Source organism: Mucor mucedo, assembly GCF_025094135.1.
Source record: "Mucor mucedo strain NRRL 3635 chromosome Unknown EV154scaffold_98, whole genome shotgun sequence".
Lineage (NCBI taxonomy): Eukaryota > Fungi > Mucoromycota > Mucoromycetes > Mucorales > Mucoraceae > Mucor > Mucor mucedo.
The window spans coordinates 1-16,109 of NW_026252382.1; the positions used below are offsets into that span (position 1 = coordinate 1).

At 36.2% G+C, this 16,109-nt stretch overlaps 6 protein-coding genes across 6 annotated transcripts; 3 read left to right on the forward strand and 3 right to left on the reverse strand.

The window, feature by feature from the left end:
* Positions 1 to 3,748: 3,748 nt before the first annotated feature.
* On the forward strand, positions 3,749 to 6,355 carry EV154DRAFT_554333 (uncharacterized protein). Its single transcript, XM_051605181.1, has 6 exons — positions 3,749 to 4,087; positions 4,149 to 4,264; positions 4,661 to 4,751; positions 5,667 to 5,751; positions 5,978 to 6,104; positions 6,128 to 6,355. Exons 1-6 carry the CDS (start codon positions 4,028 to 4,030, stop codon positions 6,270 to 6,272), a joined length of 624 nt encoding a protein of 207 aa, XP_051454207.1. The 5' UTR covers positions 3,749 to 4,027; the 3' UTR covers positions 6,273 to 6,355.
* On the reverse strand, positions 3,767 to 4,001 carry EV154DRAFT_519734 (uncharacterized protein; the record flags this gene model as incomplete). Its single annotated transcript, XM_051602755.1, has 1 exon — positions 3,767 to 4,001. A coding segment is annotated over one exon (198 nt), but the record flags the coding sequence as incomplete, so codon positions are not given.
* A 748-nt stretch (positions 6,356 to 7,103) lies between the features above and the next one.
* EV154DRAFT_426817 (uncharacterized protein) lies at positions 7,104 to 7,436 on the reverse strand (the record flags this gene model as incomplete). The annotated part of the gene is made up of 1 exon (XM_051596320.1): positions 7,104 to 7,436. A coding segment is annotated over one exon (333 nt), but the record flags the coding sequence as incomplete, so codon positions are not given.
* A 3,384-nt stretch (positions 7,437 to 10,820) lies between these two features.
* Positions 10,821 to 12,288, reverse strand: EV154DRAFT_554334 (uncharacterized protein; the record flags this gene model as incomplete). The annotated part of the gene is made up of 9 exons (XM_051605182.1): positions 10,821 to 10,851; positions 10,926 to 11,052; positions 11,085 to 11,158; positions 11,310 to 11,321; positions 11,349 to 11,612; positions 11,669 to 11,685; positions 11,749 to 11,895; positions 11,987 to 12,046; positions 12,100 to 12,288. 9 exons carry the CDS (start codon positions 12,286 to 12,288, stop codon positions 10,821 to 10,823), a joined length of 921 nt encoding a protein of 306 aa, XP_051454210.1.
* Positions 12,289 to 12,448: 160 nt separating this feature from the next.
* On the forward strand, positions 12,449 to 13,447 carry EV154DRAFT_328962 (uncharacterized protein). The gene has a single exon (XM_051594985.1). The coding sequence runs from the start codon at positions 12,693 to 12,695 to the stop codon at positions 13,161 to 13,163; it is 471 nt and encodes a 156-aa protein (XP_051454211.1). The 5' UTR covers positions 12,449 to 12,692; the 3' UTR covers positions 13,164 to 13,447.
* Positions 13,448 to 13,830: 383 nt separating this feature from the next.
* EV154DRAFT_519754 (uncharacterized protein) lies at positions 13,831 to 14,129 on the forward strand (the record flags this gene model as incomplete). The annotated part of the gene is made up of 2 exons (XM_051602756.1): positions 13,831 to 14,005; positions 14,108 to 14,129. A coding segment is annotated over one exon (175 nt), but the record flags the coding sequence as incomplete, so codon positions are not given.
* Between the last annotated feature and the right edge of the window lie 1,980 nt (positions 14,130 to 16,109).

Sequence of the window (16,109 nt, forward strand, 5' to 3'; positions counted from 1 at the left end):
TGAGACTCGTCAAATACCGCTGAAATTGCTTTTTTCTGTCCCCGCTCACGCGTGTCCTATTTTTTTTTTTTCTCAGTAGCTGAATTCCCGACTACTCACGGGTTTAGAAAAAAGAATGCACCCGGTTTTTTTCTTTGATGAAGCAGTCAACCATCAGGTTCTCATGGTGACCACACTGAAAGGCAACCGATCAAGGTTAAGCCTAGCGACAGCAATGGATTATAGAGAAACATAATACTCAAATATAAACAAGGTTCGATTGTTTGCTGTTGAGGTTTTTTTTAAAAAAGGGGAAACCCAGCTCGACTGTACTTGATGTAGCTGATACAATGATCAAGGACGTAAAGGACAAGAAGACTTTAAGGACCCTGTTTCTTTCCCTTGATAGTCAGACTGATAATAACATAAGAAAAAAAAAACACAAAAAAGCATGATTTACAAAGGACATGGTAGAAGATGTAAAGGCAACGATACTCTCTTCCCCCCCCCCAATAGTTATACACACAAACTCTGTATTCGGTGATGAATAATGTGTCAAATGAAATGAATTCCTAACATCGTCACGTATGATTTTTGCTTTTTTTTTGTGATACACAAATTGGCTTACACCGGATAGTTTGACTATAAACATCCCTGTTGCTCCTTTGTGGTGTGTATTTACTATTCTCATATAATACTTTACCACCAAATTCCCGTGTATGTTTTCCATTCCCTCCATCCACTAAATTAAAAGCGATCCATTTTATTGTTCTTACATCACGGTAAATTAATACGGAATCCATTGGTCATAATCACCAAGTGATCTTTAAAGAGATAAATAAACTTCCAGATAACATGATAAAATAAATTCATGCCATCTTCCACGAGTGTATATATAAAAGTCTAGTCTTCTGCTTCAGCCATATGCATGATTTAGTAATAAATTGATGTATGGGTAGCTCTCATGTTATAGGGTTTACATCCAGGATTGAGATCGATCTTTAATTAGGAGGGCTTTATTAAAGAGTAAGTATCACAATCTCATTTAACACAAAGAATAACTCACCTCAAATGATTTATATCTTGACAACCTACTAGTGTGTATATGCCTGTTGATCACACATAATTCAAGTTTAAATATGTCATAGAGGTGCTACGACCAAAGTTTTGCAGGAATTTCAAATCTTTCTTTGCTTTGCTTATGTTGTTGTGTAGCTGTCCATCCAGTGTCGATATTATGTTCTTTAAGCACTACCCATCATGCGTAGTGGGGTGGATAAATACAAAGGAGAGGAACAAATTATGTCGATTTAACACATACTAATTGATAAACGTCGTTATCCATGGGAACGGAAAAGGTATTGGTGCATTTTCTTTTCCTTTGTCGGTCTTATCCTTTGTTGAATTTACGCTTGTTGAATATCTTCTTGGTGAATGTTTAAAAATGAGCACCTAGAACTTTCTCCAAATACTGAAAAGGTAGAATATGCCAACTGAGGTGCAGGTGTAGCTGAAGCAGTTTCACGTCATAAAGTCGGAGAAGCGTATTTATCGGCCACAGCATCAGGAGTGCCATGGGTTAGTGATTGAACGCTGCATTTCCTTCTATTTTTGTACACCGCGCAAAAAAACGGCTAAGGAATGGCCACCATCCAAAGAGAGCGTGCTAGATCTTTTTACGAACATCATTAGTGCACGTTTGCAGTTTTCATTTCTATGATAGACAGTCAAGTGTCTTGACACAACAAAGTCCTTCTGCTTTAGCCATTTCTGGGTATAAAAGAGGTTTTTCAAAAGCTCGTAAAATTATTTGAAGACTGCCTGGTGGATGTCCTGTTGTGACTTGACTATTCAAGCGCTAACAAAAAAAAAAAAAAAAAAAAAAAAACGCACCTCTTTTATTTTTTTTTCTTTCCCCACCTTCTCCCACAATCTCGCAAGAAAAAGTGTAGCAAGCTTTCCAATGTCATGCCACCTTTAAAACCAGGTTAAACAGGTAATTATACAAGCATGGGGGCTCGCTATTTTTTTTTCTGATTTCGTTTTTAGCTTCCCAAAGTTTGAAACATCTTGTACCGTTTATCATGTATTTGGCCTTCACTTTGCTTTATGTTTAGCCTGTTGATCAGACTAGTGGATTAACACCGTAATAATAAAACCAGCAATTTGATCTTAAGTTCAGAAAACGTATAACTGCAATAGATGGTCAACAAATTCTCATGATAGTTACCGTCACCTTTGGGAAAGGATCGCCAAACGATAGTTCGGAATTATAAGTAATTGCTGTGGGCTGTCTATAGACGATGAAGATAAAGATGAAATTTCATTGAGGATTATGAAAGAATTGAATGCTGATCTTCACTTTAAGAGGTTTTTATTTGCAACAAGAAGTAAATAGGTGTAATCTGACAAACGAGAGCCAGAGAGACAAGATCAGAAAGTATTGGTGTGATCAAAAATACAGCAAATCCACGAAAAAAAAAACAGAAGGTGGATACGAGATCAGGCATAACATGAGAAGTATGACGCGAGATGGGAGATGATTACGACGCATAAGGAATACTTTGTGGATAAGGGTGTATTATACAAGGAAATAGAGGTATGTTTCGGCTTGATGATATGAGGAGAACAAGAAATAAGAAAATAATGTGCTGAAAAGTAATGGAGGTACCAATAAAATCAAAGATATTTGGCTACTGTAAATATATTTCAAAATGTTTGGGAGATTGATGAGAGAGAATATAAAAGGGATATGGGCCAAAAGGGTGTAATCTCGAGAGGGCAAATTATGTAAAAAGTTTCCTCACAGGGTGTAATATAGAAAAGTGGCAACAAATGTAAATTGGTATATAAACAACGAAGATTTTGTTTGTTTTCTTTTCTCTATTTGGTTCACTTAAACTGTGCTTGAGGCGGGGGGATCTTTCAATTGAAAGCACAAAAGCTCTAATAACTGAATCCAAATCATGACAGTTGCTGTTCTTAATACATGCAATTTTGACAGGCGGTCAGCAAGCCTGTTTGTAAAAAAAAAAATAGAGCATTCAATAGCACCTACGTAAGGCTTTACGATACGGTATTCTGTCAGCTTTTTTTTTTTTTTTTTTATAGAAATCTCTTTCGTCAATGACCAACCAATGTTAAGGTCAGGGTTTTAAAGCTTTCTTTAGACTTTTTATGATAAGCACACCGCGTCTCTTCTAAACGGCTGGGAAATAAGTGCTTTGAACGTCATTTTGATTGATAATCGCCGTTCCCAAGCAAATTCTTCATGTTTTAGGAACAAAAACAAAACTTGTTTTTACCAGCCAAAATTTATGGGGGGGAGTATATTACAAAAAAGTAAAAACAAGTGTGACATGACTTGCTACTTTCTAAACTAGCATGTCTAATTTACTGGTTGTACATAGGCCACATAGCTATCCTGAGTATAGTATAATTCTAAGTTAGTACTTACACTGGGTGTGCTATTCTTTTTCACAAATTGAGTGAAAATAAAGTTTGCTTGGGAATGGCCGTTGTTATCCTTATTGTAGTAAGAGTAAAAAAAAAAAAAAAAAAGGATATTTCGCAATGTAAACAGTGGGTTTATTTTACGCTTTCCCTCCGGAGAGATGTTGTGCCGAAAATTACACCCATAGATACAGCCAATGTGAACGTAGTTACAGCCTAGGATCGGAAACCTATTGGCTGTTTTTAAGAGATCACATGTTGTAGTGGCTGTCCCTTAGGCGTCTAACACTCTGTAGAAATAAAACAACTTCTTTTCTCTAGAAATCAAAATAAATATTGACTTCAAACTTTTGAAAGTGTTTGCTCCTTTGCCAACGTTACTACCCACGCCACCAAAGAAATCACTACCAATTTTATTAAAAACTTTGCCCTCGAAAATAGCTTTGGGACATTAATCGTGGCAATTGCAAATATAATTGCCCTTATTATATTAAAGTAAGAACCGCCACAAATGGGGGGGGGGGACTTCTCATGCTCAACCTATTGAGAATGAACCTTTACGAGCTCAGTACAGAAAATATTCTTTTGAGCAGTAATGAAAACAAAAAAAGCTCGCGTCCGACTATGTAGCAGTGTACTGAGCAGGAAATTAAAGGTATTGCAAGACCCAAAGAGTAGAGGGTTCCTTTTTTTTCTTTTCTTTTTTCTCTCTGTAGCTGAATTCTCAAGACTACTCCCGGGTCGAGAAAAAAGAATACACCAGTTTTTTCTTTGATGAAGCAATCAACCACCAAGTTCTCATGGTGATCACACTGGAAAGCAATGGATCAAGGTTAAGCCTAGTGACAGCCATGGATTATAGAGAAGCACAATACTTAAATATAAATAAGGTTCAACTGTTTGCTGTTGCGGTTGTAAAAAAAAAGGGGGGAAACCCAACTCGACTGTATTTGATGTAGCTGATACAATGATGAAGGACGTAAAGGACAAGAAGACTTTAAGGTCCGGTTTTTCTCTCTTGATAATCAGACTGATAATACCATAAAAAAAAAGGCTTGCTTTACAAAGGACAAGGTAGACGATGTAAAGGTAACGACACTCTCTTTTCCCCAAGTATTTATACACACAAACTCTGTATTCGGGTGATTAATACATGTGTCAAATAAAATGAATTCCGAACTTTGTCACGTATGATTTTTGCTTTTTTTTTTTGTGATGCATAAACTAGCTTACTTCGGACAGTTTTGACTATTAACATCCTTGTAGCTCCTTTGTGTAGTTTACCATTCTCATATACTACTTCACCACCAATTACCCGTGTATGTTTTCCGTTTCCTCCATCCACAAAATTAAAAGCGATCCATTTTTATTCTTACATCACGGTAAATTAATACGTAATCCATCGGTCATAATCACCAAGTGATCTTTAAAGAGATTAATAAACTTCCAGATAACATGATAAAATGAACTTACTGCCATTTTCCACGAGTGTATATATACAAATGTCCAATCTTCTGCTTCAGCCATACGTATGCTTTAGTAATAAACTGATGTATGGGTAGCTTTCATGTTATGGGGTTTACATCCAGAATTGATATCGAATCTTTGATTAAGTCGGCTTAATAAAAGAATACGTATCACAATCACATTTAACACAGAAAATAAATCACCTCAAATAATTTAGTGTGTATATGCCTGTTGATCACACATAAATTAAGTACAAATATGTTATAGAGGTGCTATGACCAAAATTTTGCAGGAACTTCATCTGGATTTAATCTGAACTCCTTTTAATCTTCCTTTGCTTTGCTTATGTTATTATTCTGTAGCTGTTCATCCTTTGTTGATGTGTGCTGTCTCTGTCTTTTAAGCACTGATCATCATGCGTAGTGGGGTGGTCAATACAAAAGAGTGGGAAAAAATTGTGTCAAGTTAACACATAATTATTGGTGACTGTCGTTATCCATGGAAACGAAAAGGTGTTGGAGCGTTTTATTCCCTTTGCTGGTTTTGTCTTTTGTTGGATTTACGCTTGTTGAATGTCTTCTTGGTGAAAGATTAAAAAATAGCACCTAAAAATTGAAAAGGTGGAATGTACGACGTGAGGTGTAGCTGGAGCCATTTCACGTCATCAAGTCGTACAAGTGTATTTATCTGTCACAGCATAAGGAGCGCCATGGGCTAGAAACTGAACGCTTCATTTCCTTCTATTTTTGTTTTTTTAAAAAAAAAAGCACCTCTGTTTTTTTTCTTTGCCCACAATATCCCACAAACTCGCAAGAAAAAAGTGTAGGGAGCTTTCCAGTGTCATTCCACCAGGTTAAACAGGTAATTATACAAGCATTGGGGGCTCGCTTTTCTTTTTGTTCTGATTTCGTTTTTAGCTTCCCACAGTTTAAATCATTCTGTATCGTTTATCAGGTATCTGGTCTTCACTTTGATTTATGTTTAGCCTGTTCATCAGACTAGTGGATTAACAACGTGATAATAAAACCAGCAACTTGATGGCCATGAAATTTTCATGATAGATACCATCATCTTTGAGAAAGGATCGCCAAACGACAGTTTGGAATTATAGCCAATTGCTGTAGGCTGTCTGTAGACGATGAAGATAATGATGAAATTTTATTGAAGATTATGAAAGAATTGAATGATGATCTTCCCTTGACGAGGTACTTAATTGCAAAAACGATAGATGTAATCGTACCAAGGAGACCAAGAGAGACAAGGTCATAAAGTATGGGCGAGATCAAAAATACAGCAAATTCAAGAAAAGAAAAGCGGAAGGTGGATACGAGATCAAGTATAACATGAGAAGCATAACACGAGAGGGCAGATGAATACGACGCATAAAGACTACTTTGTAGATAAGGGTGTAATATACAAGAAAATAGAGGTATGTTTCGGCTTGATGATATGAGGAGAACAAGAAGTAAGAAAATAAGGTGCTGAAAAAGTATTTGGGGTACCGATAAAAATAAAGAGGTATGGCTACTGTAAATCTATTTCAAAATGTTTGGGGATTGATGCGGGAGAATATAGAAGGGATTTGGGATAAAATGGTGTAATCTCGAGAGTGTGAATTATGTTAAAAGTTTCCTCACAGGGTGTACTGTAAAAAAATGGCAACAGATGAAAATCGGTACATAAAGAACGAAGATTTTTTTTTCTCTGTTTGTTTAACTTAAACTGTGCTTGAGGCGGGAGGGGGATCTTTCAATTGAAAGCACAAAAGCTCTAATAACGTAATGTTATGACAGTTGCTGTTCTTAATACAAGCAATTTTGACAGGAGGTCAGCAAGCATATTGGTAAAAAAAGTTAGAGCATTTAATAGCGCCTACATAAGGCTTTACGATATAGTGATTGTTTTCGTATTTCTGTAAGTTTCTTTTCTTTTTATAGAATTTCCCTTCGCCATTGACTGACCAATGTTAAGGTCAAGGTTTTGCAGCTTTCCGTAGACTTTTTATGATGAACTTTTTTTTTTGTAGGGAAAGGCAGCGCAGCTGTCTTTCAAAATTTTATTTAATGTCCCGGTGGGACTAAAAGGGGGGTGAGATTTTTATAATTGAATAGTTTTTTTGTAAAGTAACAAAGCATAATGTCAAGGGGTGACAATGAGGACAAATAAAACGGTCGACGTATTTCTTAAAGGCAAATAATGTACTACTAATCAGCCAGCGATTGAAAGTGTAATTGCCATACGATAGACAGGCAGCGTGTTAGTACCGTGGTGGTAGTGAAAGGTTGATCGTCAAACACTAGTTGCCAATGGGATCTCCAGATCCCTTGCAATATACAACCTATAACGGATATAAACGTCAACGAAGTGGCAACAGGAGATCTTGTGTTGTGTAAATCACCGAAGTCAAGCGCAAGGAGAATGGATAGTATTCGACCAGGTACGATTGTTACGTTTGGAAAGAAGGTAGACAAACACTGAAGCCAGATAGCTTGTTTAGTGGGACAGTCATATAGAAAGTGGTGTAAAGTATCCTCAACTTTTTATGATGAACACACTGAGTCTCTTCTAAAAACGGCTGGGAAAAGTTTGCTTTAAACGTCATATTTAGTTGATGTTGTTATCCTCTAGCAAGAGTAAAAAAAAAAGATATTTCGCAAAGTAAACAGTGAGCTTATTTTACGCCCTCCCTCCGGGGAGATGTTATGCCAGAAGTTACACTTAGATACAGCCAAAGTGAGCGTAGTCACAGCCTAGAATCGGAAACCTATTGGCTGTTCCTAAGAGATCACATGCTGTAGTGGCTGTCCCTTAATTGCCTTACACTCTGTAAAAATAAAACAAACTCTTTTCTCTGGTAATTAACATAAATATTGACTTGAAACTTTTGAAAGTGTTTGCTCCTTTGCCAACGTTACTACCCAACGTCACCAAGGAAATCACTACCAATTTTATTAAAAACTTTGCCCTCGAAAATAGCTTTGAGACACTAATCGTCAACGTTTTAAAAGGACAATTGCAAATTTAATTGTCCTTATCATATTAAAGTAAGAACTGCCGAAAATGGGGAGGGGGGTTCTCATACTCAACCTATCGAGAATGAACGTTTACGAGCTCAGTACAGAAAATATTTTTTTGAGCAGTAATGGAAACAAAAAAAAAAAAAAAAAGGCACGCGTCTGACTATGTAACAGGGTGTTGAGCAGGAATTTAAAGGTATCACAATACCCAAAAGAACAAAACTTTGGGGGAGGGGTTTTATGAGTCTGATAAAATAGTTTTAAAAGACTTATCTCAACCGTGAATGACTGACACAATCCGACAAGTGGCATATAAGAAATTTATATTTGGTATATTTCCAGTGCGTGTAACAGGGCCTCTTGAAAAAATCCAGCTCTTTGGGACAGCCAAAAGGTACCCGATCCTAAATGACCCAGAAATTTTAAAGTGGCCGTATGTGGAAATTGATGAAGATTTAAACAAATAAAAGGGGGTCTTTAATATGGACATAATTTCAGACATTAATAACAGACAGGCTGATGACAATCGTACTCGGATATAATGATCCCGTAAAGAAAGACCATAATGAGATGTCAATAACAATAACATTCATCCTTAAACTGTGTATATCTTGTAGCACACTGTTCAGGGGAAATTGTAATTCTTAATAAAGGTAGCTGTGGCACCTCATTGTGGCTAATGTAACCTTCACATATTTTCATATTAATGTTATTTTTTAAATGAGTATGCCTTATACTTGTATGAAGGATGATATGAGATCAAGCCTATACATAAAGTAAATGATCAGTATTTAATGTAAAGTTTCGATAAAAGATATATTTAGGATTATCAAATTGAAGATTTAAGAAGTGTAGATCGAGTCATATATTAAATATATAGCCTCAATCACGACACTGTACCTGTGTCTATCATTGTGCCTGATTTTTTCTTTTTAGTATTTCGGGTCTGTGATGGACGTTCTGATGTAAATGATGAACTTATTTTAAAGGGAGAAATGGTCACTTTACCTTCATACAGCTAGACATAAAAAGAGTGTCTGAGTACATGCTAAAAAAGCTATTGGTGATCTAACTGAAAGCATTATATACTAATAACGCATTTGTATACGCATATAAAAAGTAAGTGGTTATAAAATTGGTAACAAGCTCAAGAAATTTGTTCAACGAGTAAAGCCTTGCTTATTTAGGAGAAATGAGTTACGCAACCCAGCCTTTTCATGCTTGAAAATTGTACTCAGATCTTTTACTCTTTACTGCCCTTCTTGTAGTTGTAACCCAGCCTTTTTCTGCCCCCCCACTCCCCTCAGATTTTTTTTATTCCTTACTGCCCTTCTTTTCATTGCAATCCAGCCTTTTCCCGGTCCCCAGATTTTTTTACTCTTTTGAGAGTCGCGTATTGAGCGAGAGAATGCAGTTTGCCCAGTCGGGTGGCTTGACATGACTTTTAAAATTTGAATAGCCTCAGGCAGACAAAATTTATTTTGTCTACTACTTACTTCCCTTCGTGTTTGTTATTTCACTAATTTTCTGCACAATGTAGCTTTTTTTTAAAAAAGCATATTCAATACATATAGCCTATTGCTGTATGGGGTTTGCTATTATTTATGGCTTTTTTATAGACATATACGTCTCTTTTCATGACTAGTCATTATGAAGGTAAAGTCACCTAAAGATAAACCCAGTACAATTCACATTACACTTTGTCAAAAGGTAACCTGCCATGTATACAGTGAAATAGGGGGGGGGGGATTATCAATATAAATTGAATTATTCAACCTGCTTTGTTTTTAAATTTTTCACTTCAAATATTGAACCACCGTGCGTATGTTTATAAAATAAGTGCGAAGTAAAAGGATCAAAAAAATAAAAGGCCGACAAGGATATTTGAAGTGATGGAAATGGTCTGGTGCTATGCTACATCATCCATGTTTCAAATGATACTGGATTTATGTGTACAAAATCAACAAGTATATTATTAAATAACTTTTGATTATTTAAAACACATGAATGCTAAAAATATTTGATACGATGGGTTATGAGTAAAACTTCCCTTACTGGTGGTATATTAATTCTTGCTACTTAAAGATTTAACAGTCTACACTATATTTCGTATGGTACCATATCAGTATTATTTTCTCCATTGGTTGACAGCTCACACCTGTCAAGTTTATCATTAGAAATTGCTGTAAAATAGTTGGATTGTTGGATAACTCATAGTCACCAAAAAAAAAAAAAGTTTTGCATAAGGGTCTGTTATTGAATGAGGTCTGTCCATATGTTACTTATTTTCATACCTAAACGAGAGAGAGGAATCATTGTTGTGATCGAGCTTATATATAGATATAACTCTATCATCAATTCTTTTTTTCTTCTTTGATAAAAACCTTTCTATAAATCATATTGCATTGCGCTTTAAATTAAATACATGCTATTACACTCTATTTACTACGCATTGATTACTCATCAATATATAGAAAACCATAGCCATACATTTATTTCAGATAATACAATCCAATGATATGATCGCTCGTCAATAACAAGATTCACGAAGGTGCCATGAGTTGCTCGATCTTTAATTGACAATACGCCTATTGTATATTTGACAGGTTTCACTCTAACGATTGATATTCAGCCAGCCCTGAATATGCATATAAGGAACACAATTTATTGTATAAGACTTTAATTTATTTTTGCAGTTTGATAATTTTACTTCGTCAAATTTCTTATTTTCATTCTTAATTCGTTATTTTATATCTCGAATTTCTCAATTATTTCTTTATGAACAGTATTGATCATTCTCAATTTTTTTTTAAATAAAAAAAAAAAAAATTGAGTACAGACTTTTAGGGTTGCTAATAGAAGGATCTGATGAATACGACTGCAACAGAAACAGTAATTTCATATTTATATCTTAGCAAAGTAAGAACGTAGCTGTCTACACAACATTTAGTGTAAGGTTTTATAAATAAAGATTTCTGCTTTGTATATGTAAATAAAAACTTGCTTTACATTTGACCAACGCTACAGTTCTCCAAATGAATAAAGAAATATGGGTCCAGTGTCGAAAGGAAAAGCATACACTGTCCCCTATCGAATATACTCCTCTTTAGCACAAGGCCAGAGCAGAGGTACAACTCTGATATAGAGAAACAAACACTAACCCCTCACCTCTTTTGCAAACATAAATCCTGCTCCCGTTTGAGATGATGACGATATGACGTGGCAATTGCTGGCTTCTAGCTCTCCATACACATTCAGATGCCGTATATTAAATGATCTACCTCGTGCCCTATAGGCGTCTCATCTTCACACAGAATCATCACACAAATCTTTTATATCCTCGAACAAATATCCTCTCCCATTAATTATCTAAACATTGTGAAACAGACTTACAATAGCCGTAGACTTTTATTTATGTTGATACACCATCACCTTTCTAACACATTTTTACGATCATCCACGAGATACCCCCTTTTTTTTTGTACACCAAAAACTGTTTCTTTATGCAACACAGATCCACTATTTGCTTTTACTTCTGTATTTTCGATCTGGCTAATACTTTTTGACTTTGTCTTTAAGGCTGCTTTCTGCTGTCCTTTGTCGATTATAGCTATTGTTATAGAGAAGCCGTCGTTCAATTCTTCATAATCCCCAGTAAAATTTCGTAACCCATCACTTTTATCGTCTGCGGATAAGCTATGGCAATTATTGTCAATTCCTATCGTCAATTCCAAATTGACGTCCAGTTTTACTTCCCAAAGGACGGGTTCTCTATCATGAGAATATGTTGGTTGTACAGATAACCATTTGCTCAAACATTTTCTGAACTCACTTTCAAGGCAGTGATCCCAATACCACGCTGCTTTGATCCACTGTTCTGATTGTCAAAAAATTCAGCAAAAGACGATTTCAAATTCATGCTACACTGATACGGAGTCAAAGCAAGTCTCCATCGAAACCAAAACTTTGTAGCTGGTAGCTGGGGGACGGTGTCAATAATTTAGAACTGTACAGATTGATTGGAAAGCTTAGAATAAAATAAACATCAAGTACCGTGTTTGAATAGTTACATGGTAACCTGGGTTCAAACGTGGCATGACATCAGGAAAGGTTAATACAGCATTTGTTGTCTGTTTGTTGGAAAGAATAAAAAAAAAAGGAAAAGGCCAGTGTCAACGCGCACCCCAGGTTTGGAAAGAATCCAGTCACAGGGTATCACACAGCCTTCTAAAACCATGGAAAGCCTTTTCTCTCGTTTTTTGTTACCAACAACCACGAGCAACTCACTTTTTATACGATGACCAAATGCGTCAACGTTAGAAAGACTTGCTAATTTAAAACAAGCAAGCGATTTTAGGGCTGACTGAACCATGGCCGAATGCAGGAATTATCGGGTTGTAGTACTTTTACAGTTTAAATGTTGAGCAACCCAGTAAATATGCATCGACTTGTGTTTATAGCGCGTTACAGAAATAATCTGGGTAGGGTATCTTCTTTTTACATTTTTATATGGTACTTACGTTTTTAATTAGCCGTGTCTACGTAAGCTTTACTGGCAGAAGAAGAAAAAAAGTTGCCTGTCTAAATACGTCGAAACCCTATTGCTGGAAATGATCGATAAAGGTTTTGGTCCTCATTTTATCCGGGGTTTATCTTTTCGGGGAAGAGCCACTGTCACCAACACTTAAATCCTTTCCAAACTATGGTACCCTTTGCGGTTGTTAAACCCTTCAAAGGTTTTTTTTTAACAAGCTGGACGGTAAGATAGGTAACTTTATGAATTACTCGAAGAAAATCGGCAGGTTTTCGGTGGCCCAACTCAAACGCCCGATTGGTGAGGGTGGACTAGGTGTATTAGATCCAGTTATTCAACATCAGGCTTTACAACTTCGTTGGGTTAAACCTCTTCTCAACCAAACCCCAGATCAGATTATCGATTCTTTGGATATGGCGGTATTTTGGTTACGGCACGTCATCTCTAGTACAATGAATCCTGCCTCAACTTTGGATGCTGGCCAGTCCTCATCAACTTCGTCTCCCCTTGTGCTACACTCCAATTTTGTTTTGTTTTCAAATCAATTACGCTCCCAAGTTCCCTCGAAATTAAATCTCTTCTCACCTATACGCTCTATCATTAGCTGCATCAATACTCTTCCTGATCCACATAATCATCCAGAATTTCAATTACCAATAGCGGTAGTATTAGAGCTTCCAATTAACAATATTTGGTCTACATCCAGTGATTAATGTCCCTTAAAAACCAAAGTATACAATAAGGTTCAAGTAAAACACTTCTATACTTTCGACAGTACTCACTTCCATCTAATTCGGCGCGCTCATCAAGATCCAGAGATAAAATATCCCATTCTCGGATTTCGCTCTCATCAAAGTCTTCTGCTTGATTTAGCCTAACTGTATCCGTTTGCTCTGCGACTATTGACACCCAACAGTCACTTATTCGGGTCGATTGAAACTGAACCATTGACTGATTTTTTTCGATACACTTTATTAATCAATCAAATTTCAACCAAGTCCTTCCGGGAGGAAATGGTGCACCGCACTCCTCAGCGAGTTACGTCTGTCAGTCGTTACACCGGTTCTACTTGGAAAGCCTTTTGGTGTAGTTGGTTGAACTTTCGTACTAAAAACATCTGGTTTCAAATTCTGCATAATAAGGTTAATACGACCCTCACCATGCATATATATCTCCCACAGCTAGCAAATTCTCATCTCTGCCCGTTATGCTCTGCAAGTTCTCATTACCCCCGAGCATATGTTTGTCTCTTGTCAGCGTGTTTGGAAGATTTGAAAACGATCCTTCACATATCTACATCCGCAATTACCTGCCTTATACTTACTTAAACCGTCTGAGGTCCTATCTAGTATATACACGTTCAACTTCCCCAGTCGTAAAATGTTCCATCTTCAAACCACCCCCAATTTTTCTTTTTTCTTTTTTGGCTCTGTCCTTGAAGGTATTTGGAAACATTACTGGAGTTTTATTTTTGATTCCACACCTTTTATCCCGAATCTGGTTGTCTGTACTATCATTGGTATCGCGCACACCTATATCAACCAGCACAACGTGAACTCAGCCAATTTTCTTATCATTTAATTTTCTTTATTTAATTTTTGTTTTTCTTCGCATTTTAACTCATCCCTTATTATATCATTTTACTATCACTGCATACCTCTCATTATGACGTGTGACTTTCATTGAATCTAAGTTGACTGTAATACCTATTTTCGAGAGTACGAAGACTCGCTTGCTGCTAAAACACATGGTAGAAGCAAAAATTAAAGCGATTAGGCAGAGTCTCACACCAGCATACAACATACTTTCAAGTATTGACATAGATCCTTTAGTGCAACTTATCGACACTGTTTTTTTTCGTGTATCTTCTAGTAATTATGACAACGGAGTAAGGAAATGCAGCAATAACCCTAACAACACAGCTGAAGAACTGAACTGGATCAAAAGAAAAGAATTGATGTAGCTTGAGTGAACCGATAGTGTAGATGATGACAGCTTACCGTGGTTCTAAAATTAATTACACAAACGACTCTGAGATTGTATGGATAAAAATAAGATAATCATTTACAGCCGTTGAGTAGAGGATAAGATGGGGGATACCAACGCAAACATGGATTTTTTTTTAAAAAAAAAAAACGGAAAAGTACATTTATAATGAACTAGTGAGATGTGATCAAAAGCCTCGTTTGAAGTGTATTTGATTATTAGGATGCCAACAATCGAAATGTGGTTTCCTGCATCATTTTGTTTTTTTTTTCGTTCTAGTTTACATATTACCAAAAGAAACAAATGATTATTATTATTGGGGATATGTCTACACCGATGACACTTTATGGCCGATCAGCAAGCTCTCTACACAGATTTTGGACCCCGATGTACTAGCGCAATGTCAATATCAAAATGAAGCTTTTCTTGTGCTAATACAACATGCTTGAAGCTAGTGTGTATTTTACACTCAGGGATGTTATACTTTTTTTAGCCATGTGACGATGTTTCAACATTTGTTTAGATACCTTATTTTTTTATGTATATAAATATTTCTGTCAAATGCTTTAGTAAGCAATTTTAAAAAGTGAACACAAACAATAGGAGATCTGCACTTTATCTATTTAAGGGAACTTTTAATTTTAATGCTGCACCTGTAATTTTCGAATTGAATACTAACAAACTTACCATAGCTTAAGACGAATTTAAATGCTGGATGGTTACCAACTCAAGACGGTTACAATTATCAGCTCAAACACTGAAATCGCACGCAACAACAATATTTACAACAAGCCTGATGTCGAATATGATGCTGAGCGGGACGATGGCAAAACAAACGAAGCAAAGTTTTTTTTTTTTTTGGAAAAGTCCAATTTCTTTTCTGTTACTGGCACCTACTAAAGTCTTAAAGAGACACCCATCATTCCCAATCTGATCATTAAGCATTCCTTTTAAAGAGAGAAAAATCAAGCGAGTTGAGGCTCGTGTGATCTTGAGAGGTACATATCATGAGCGAATGAGCGAACCAAAAAAGATTTTGATTTCAAATGGGAAGAACTAAAGGTCTGTTGTCCAACACAAATGGGAACCGATAGAATAATACCAGTACCTGTCACGTAGAGGGTAAGTTTTTCGCTTTTCTTAGGGACAGCCAATTTTTCCTTAAGGACAACCAAAGTGTACGTGGTCCCAACGTAAGATATGTTGGTTGGCTGTTCTTTAGACTAGGAAACAAGAATATATAATAATAAAAAAATGTGATAAGTATGAATAAATGCATATTAAATGATTCATACTTGTTTTGACAATTCTATCATCACTCTTTCGCCTTTAAGCTCGTTTAATCTTAATCTTACGCAGAATTATTGAGGTATAGGCTAAATGAGAAGCTGAAAGTAAGCTATGACACACACATACTGGCTAACCATATTCCGGTTATAATAAATTGTATCTACTTCAAGACGATAAGTTATATTGACCTCTCCGTGTCTATTAAAGTATCATAATCCAACATTACAACTACGCGCAACCTGGCTGTCCCTAAGAAAATTAGGCTGTCCCTAAGAGACCCGTAAGTTTTTCCACTGTATCCGTGGCAGATAATGTCTTTAATTCACTGTATCTGCAACAGGTACGGCCCATTTATATATTACTTTTGCAGATAGGATCCATTT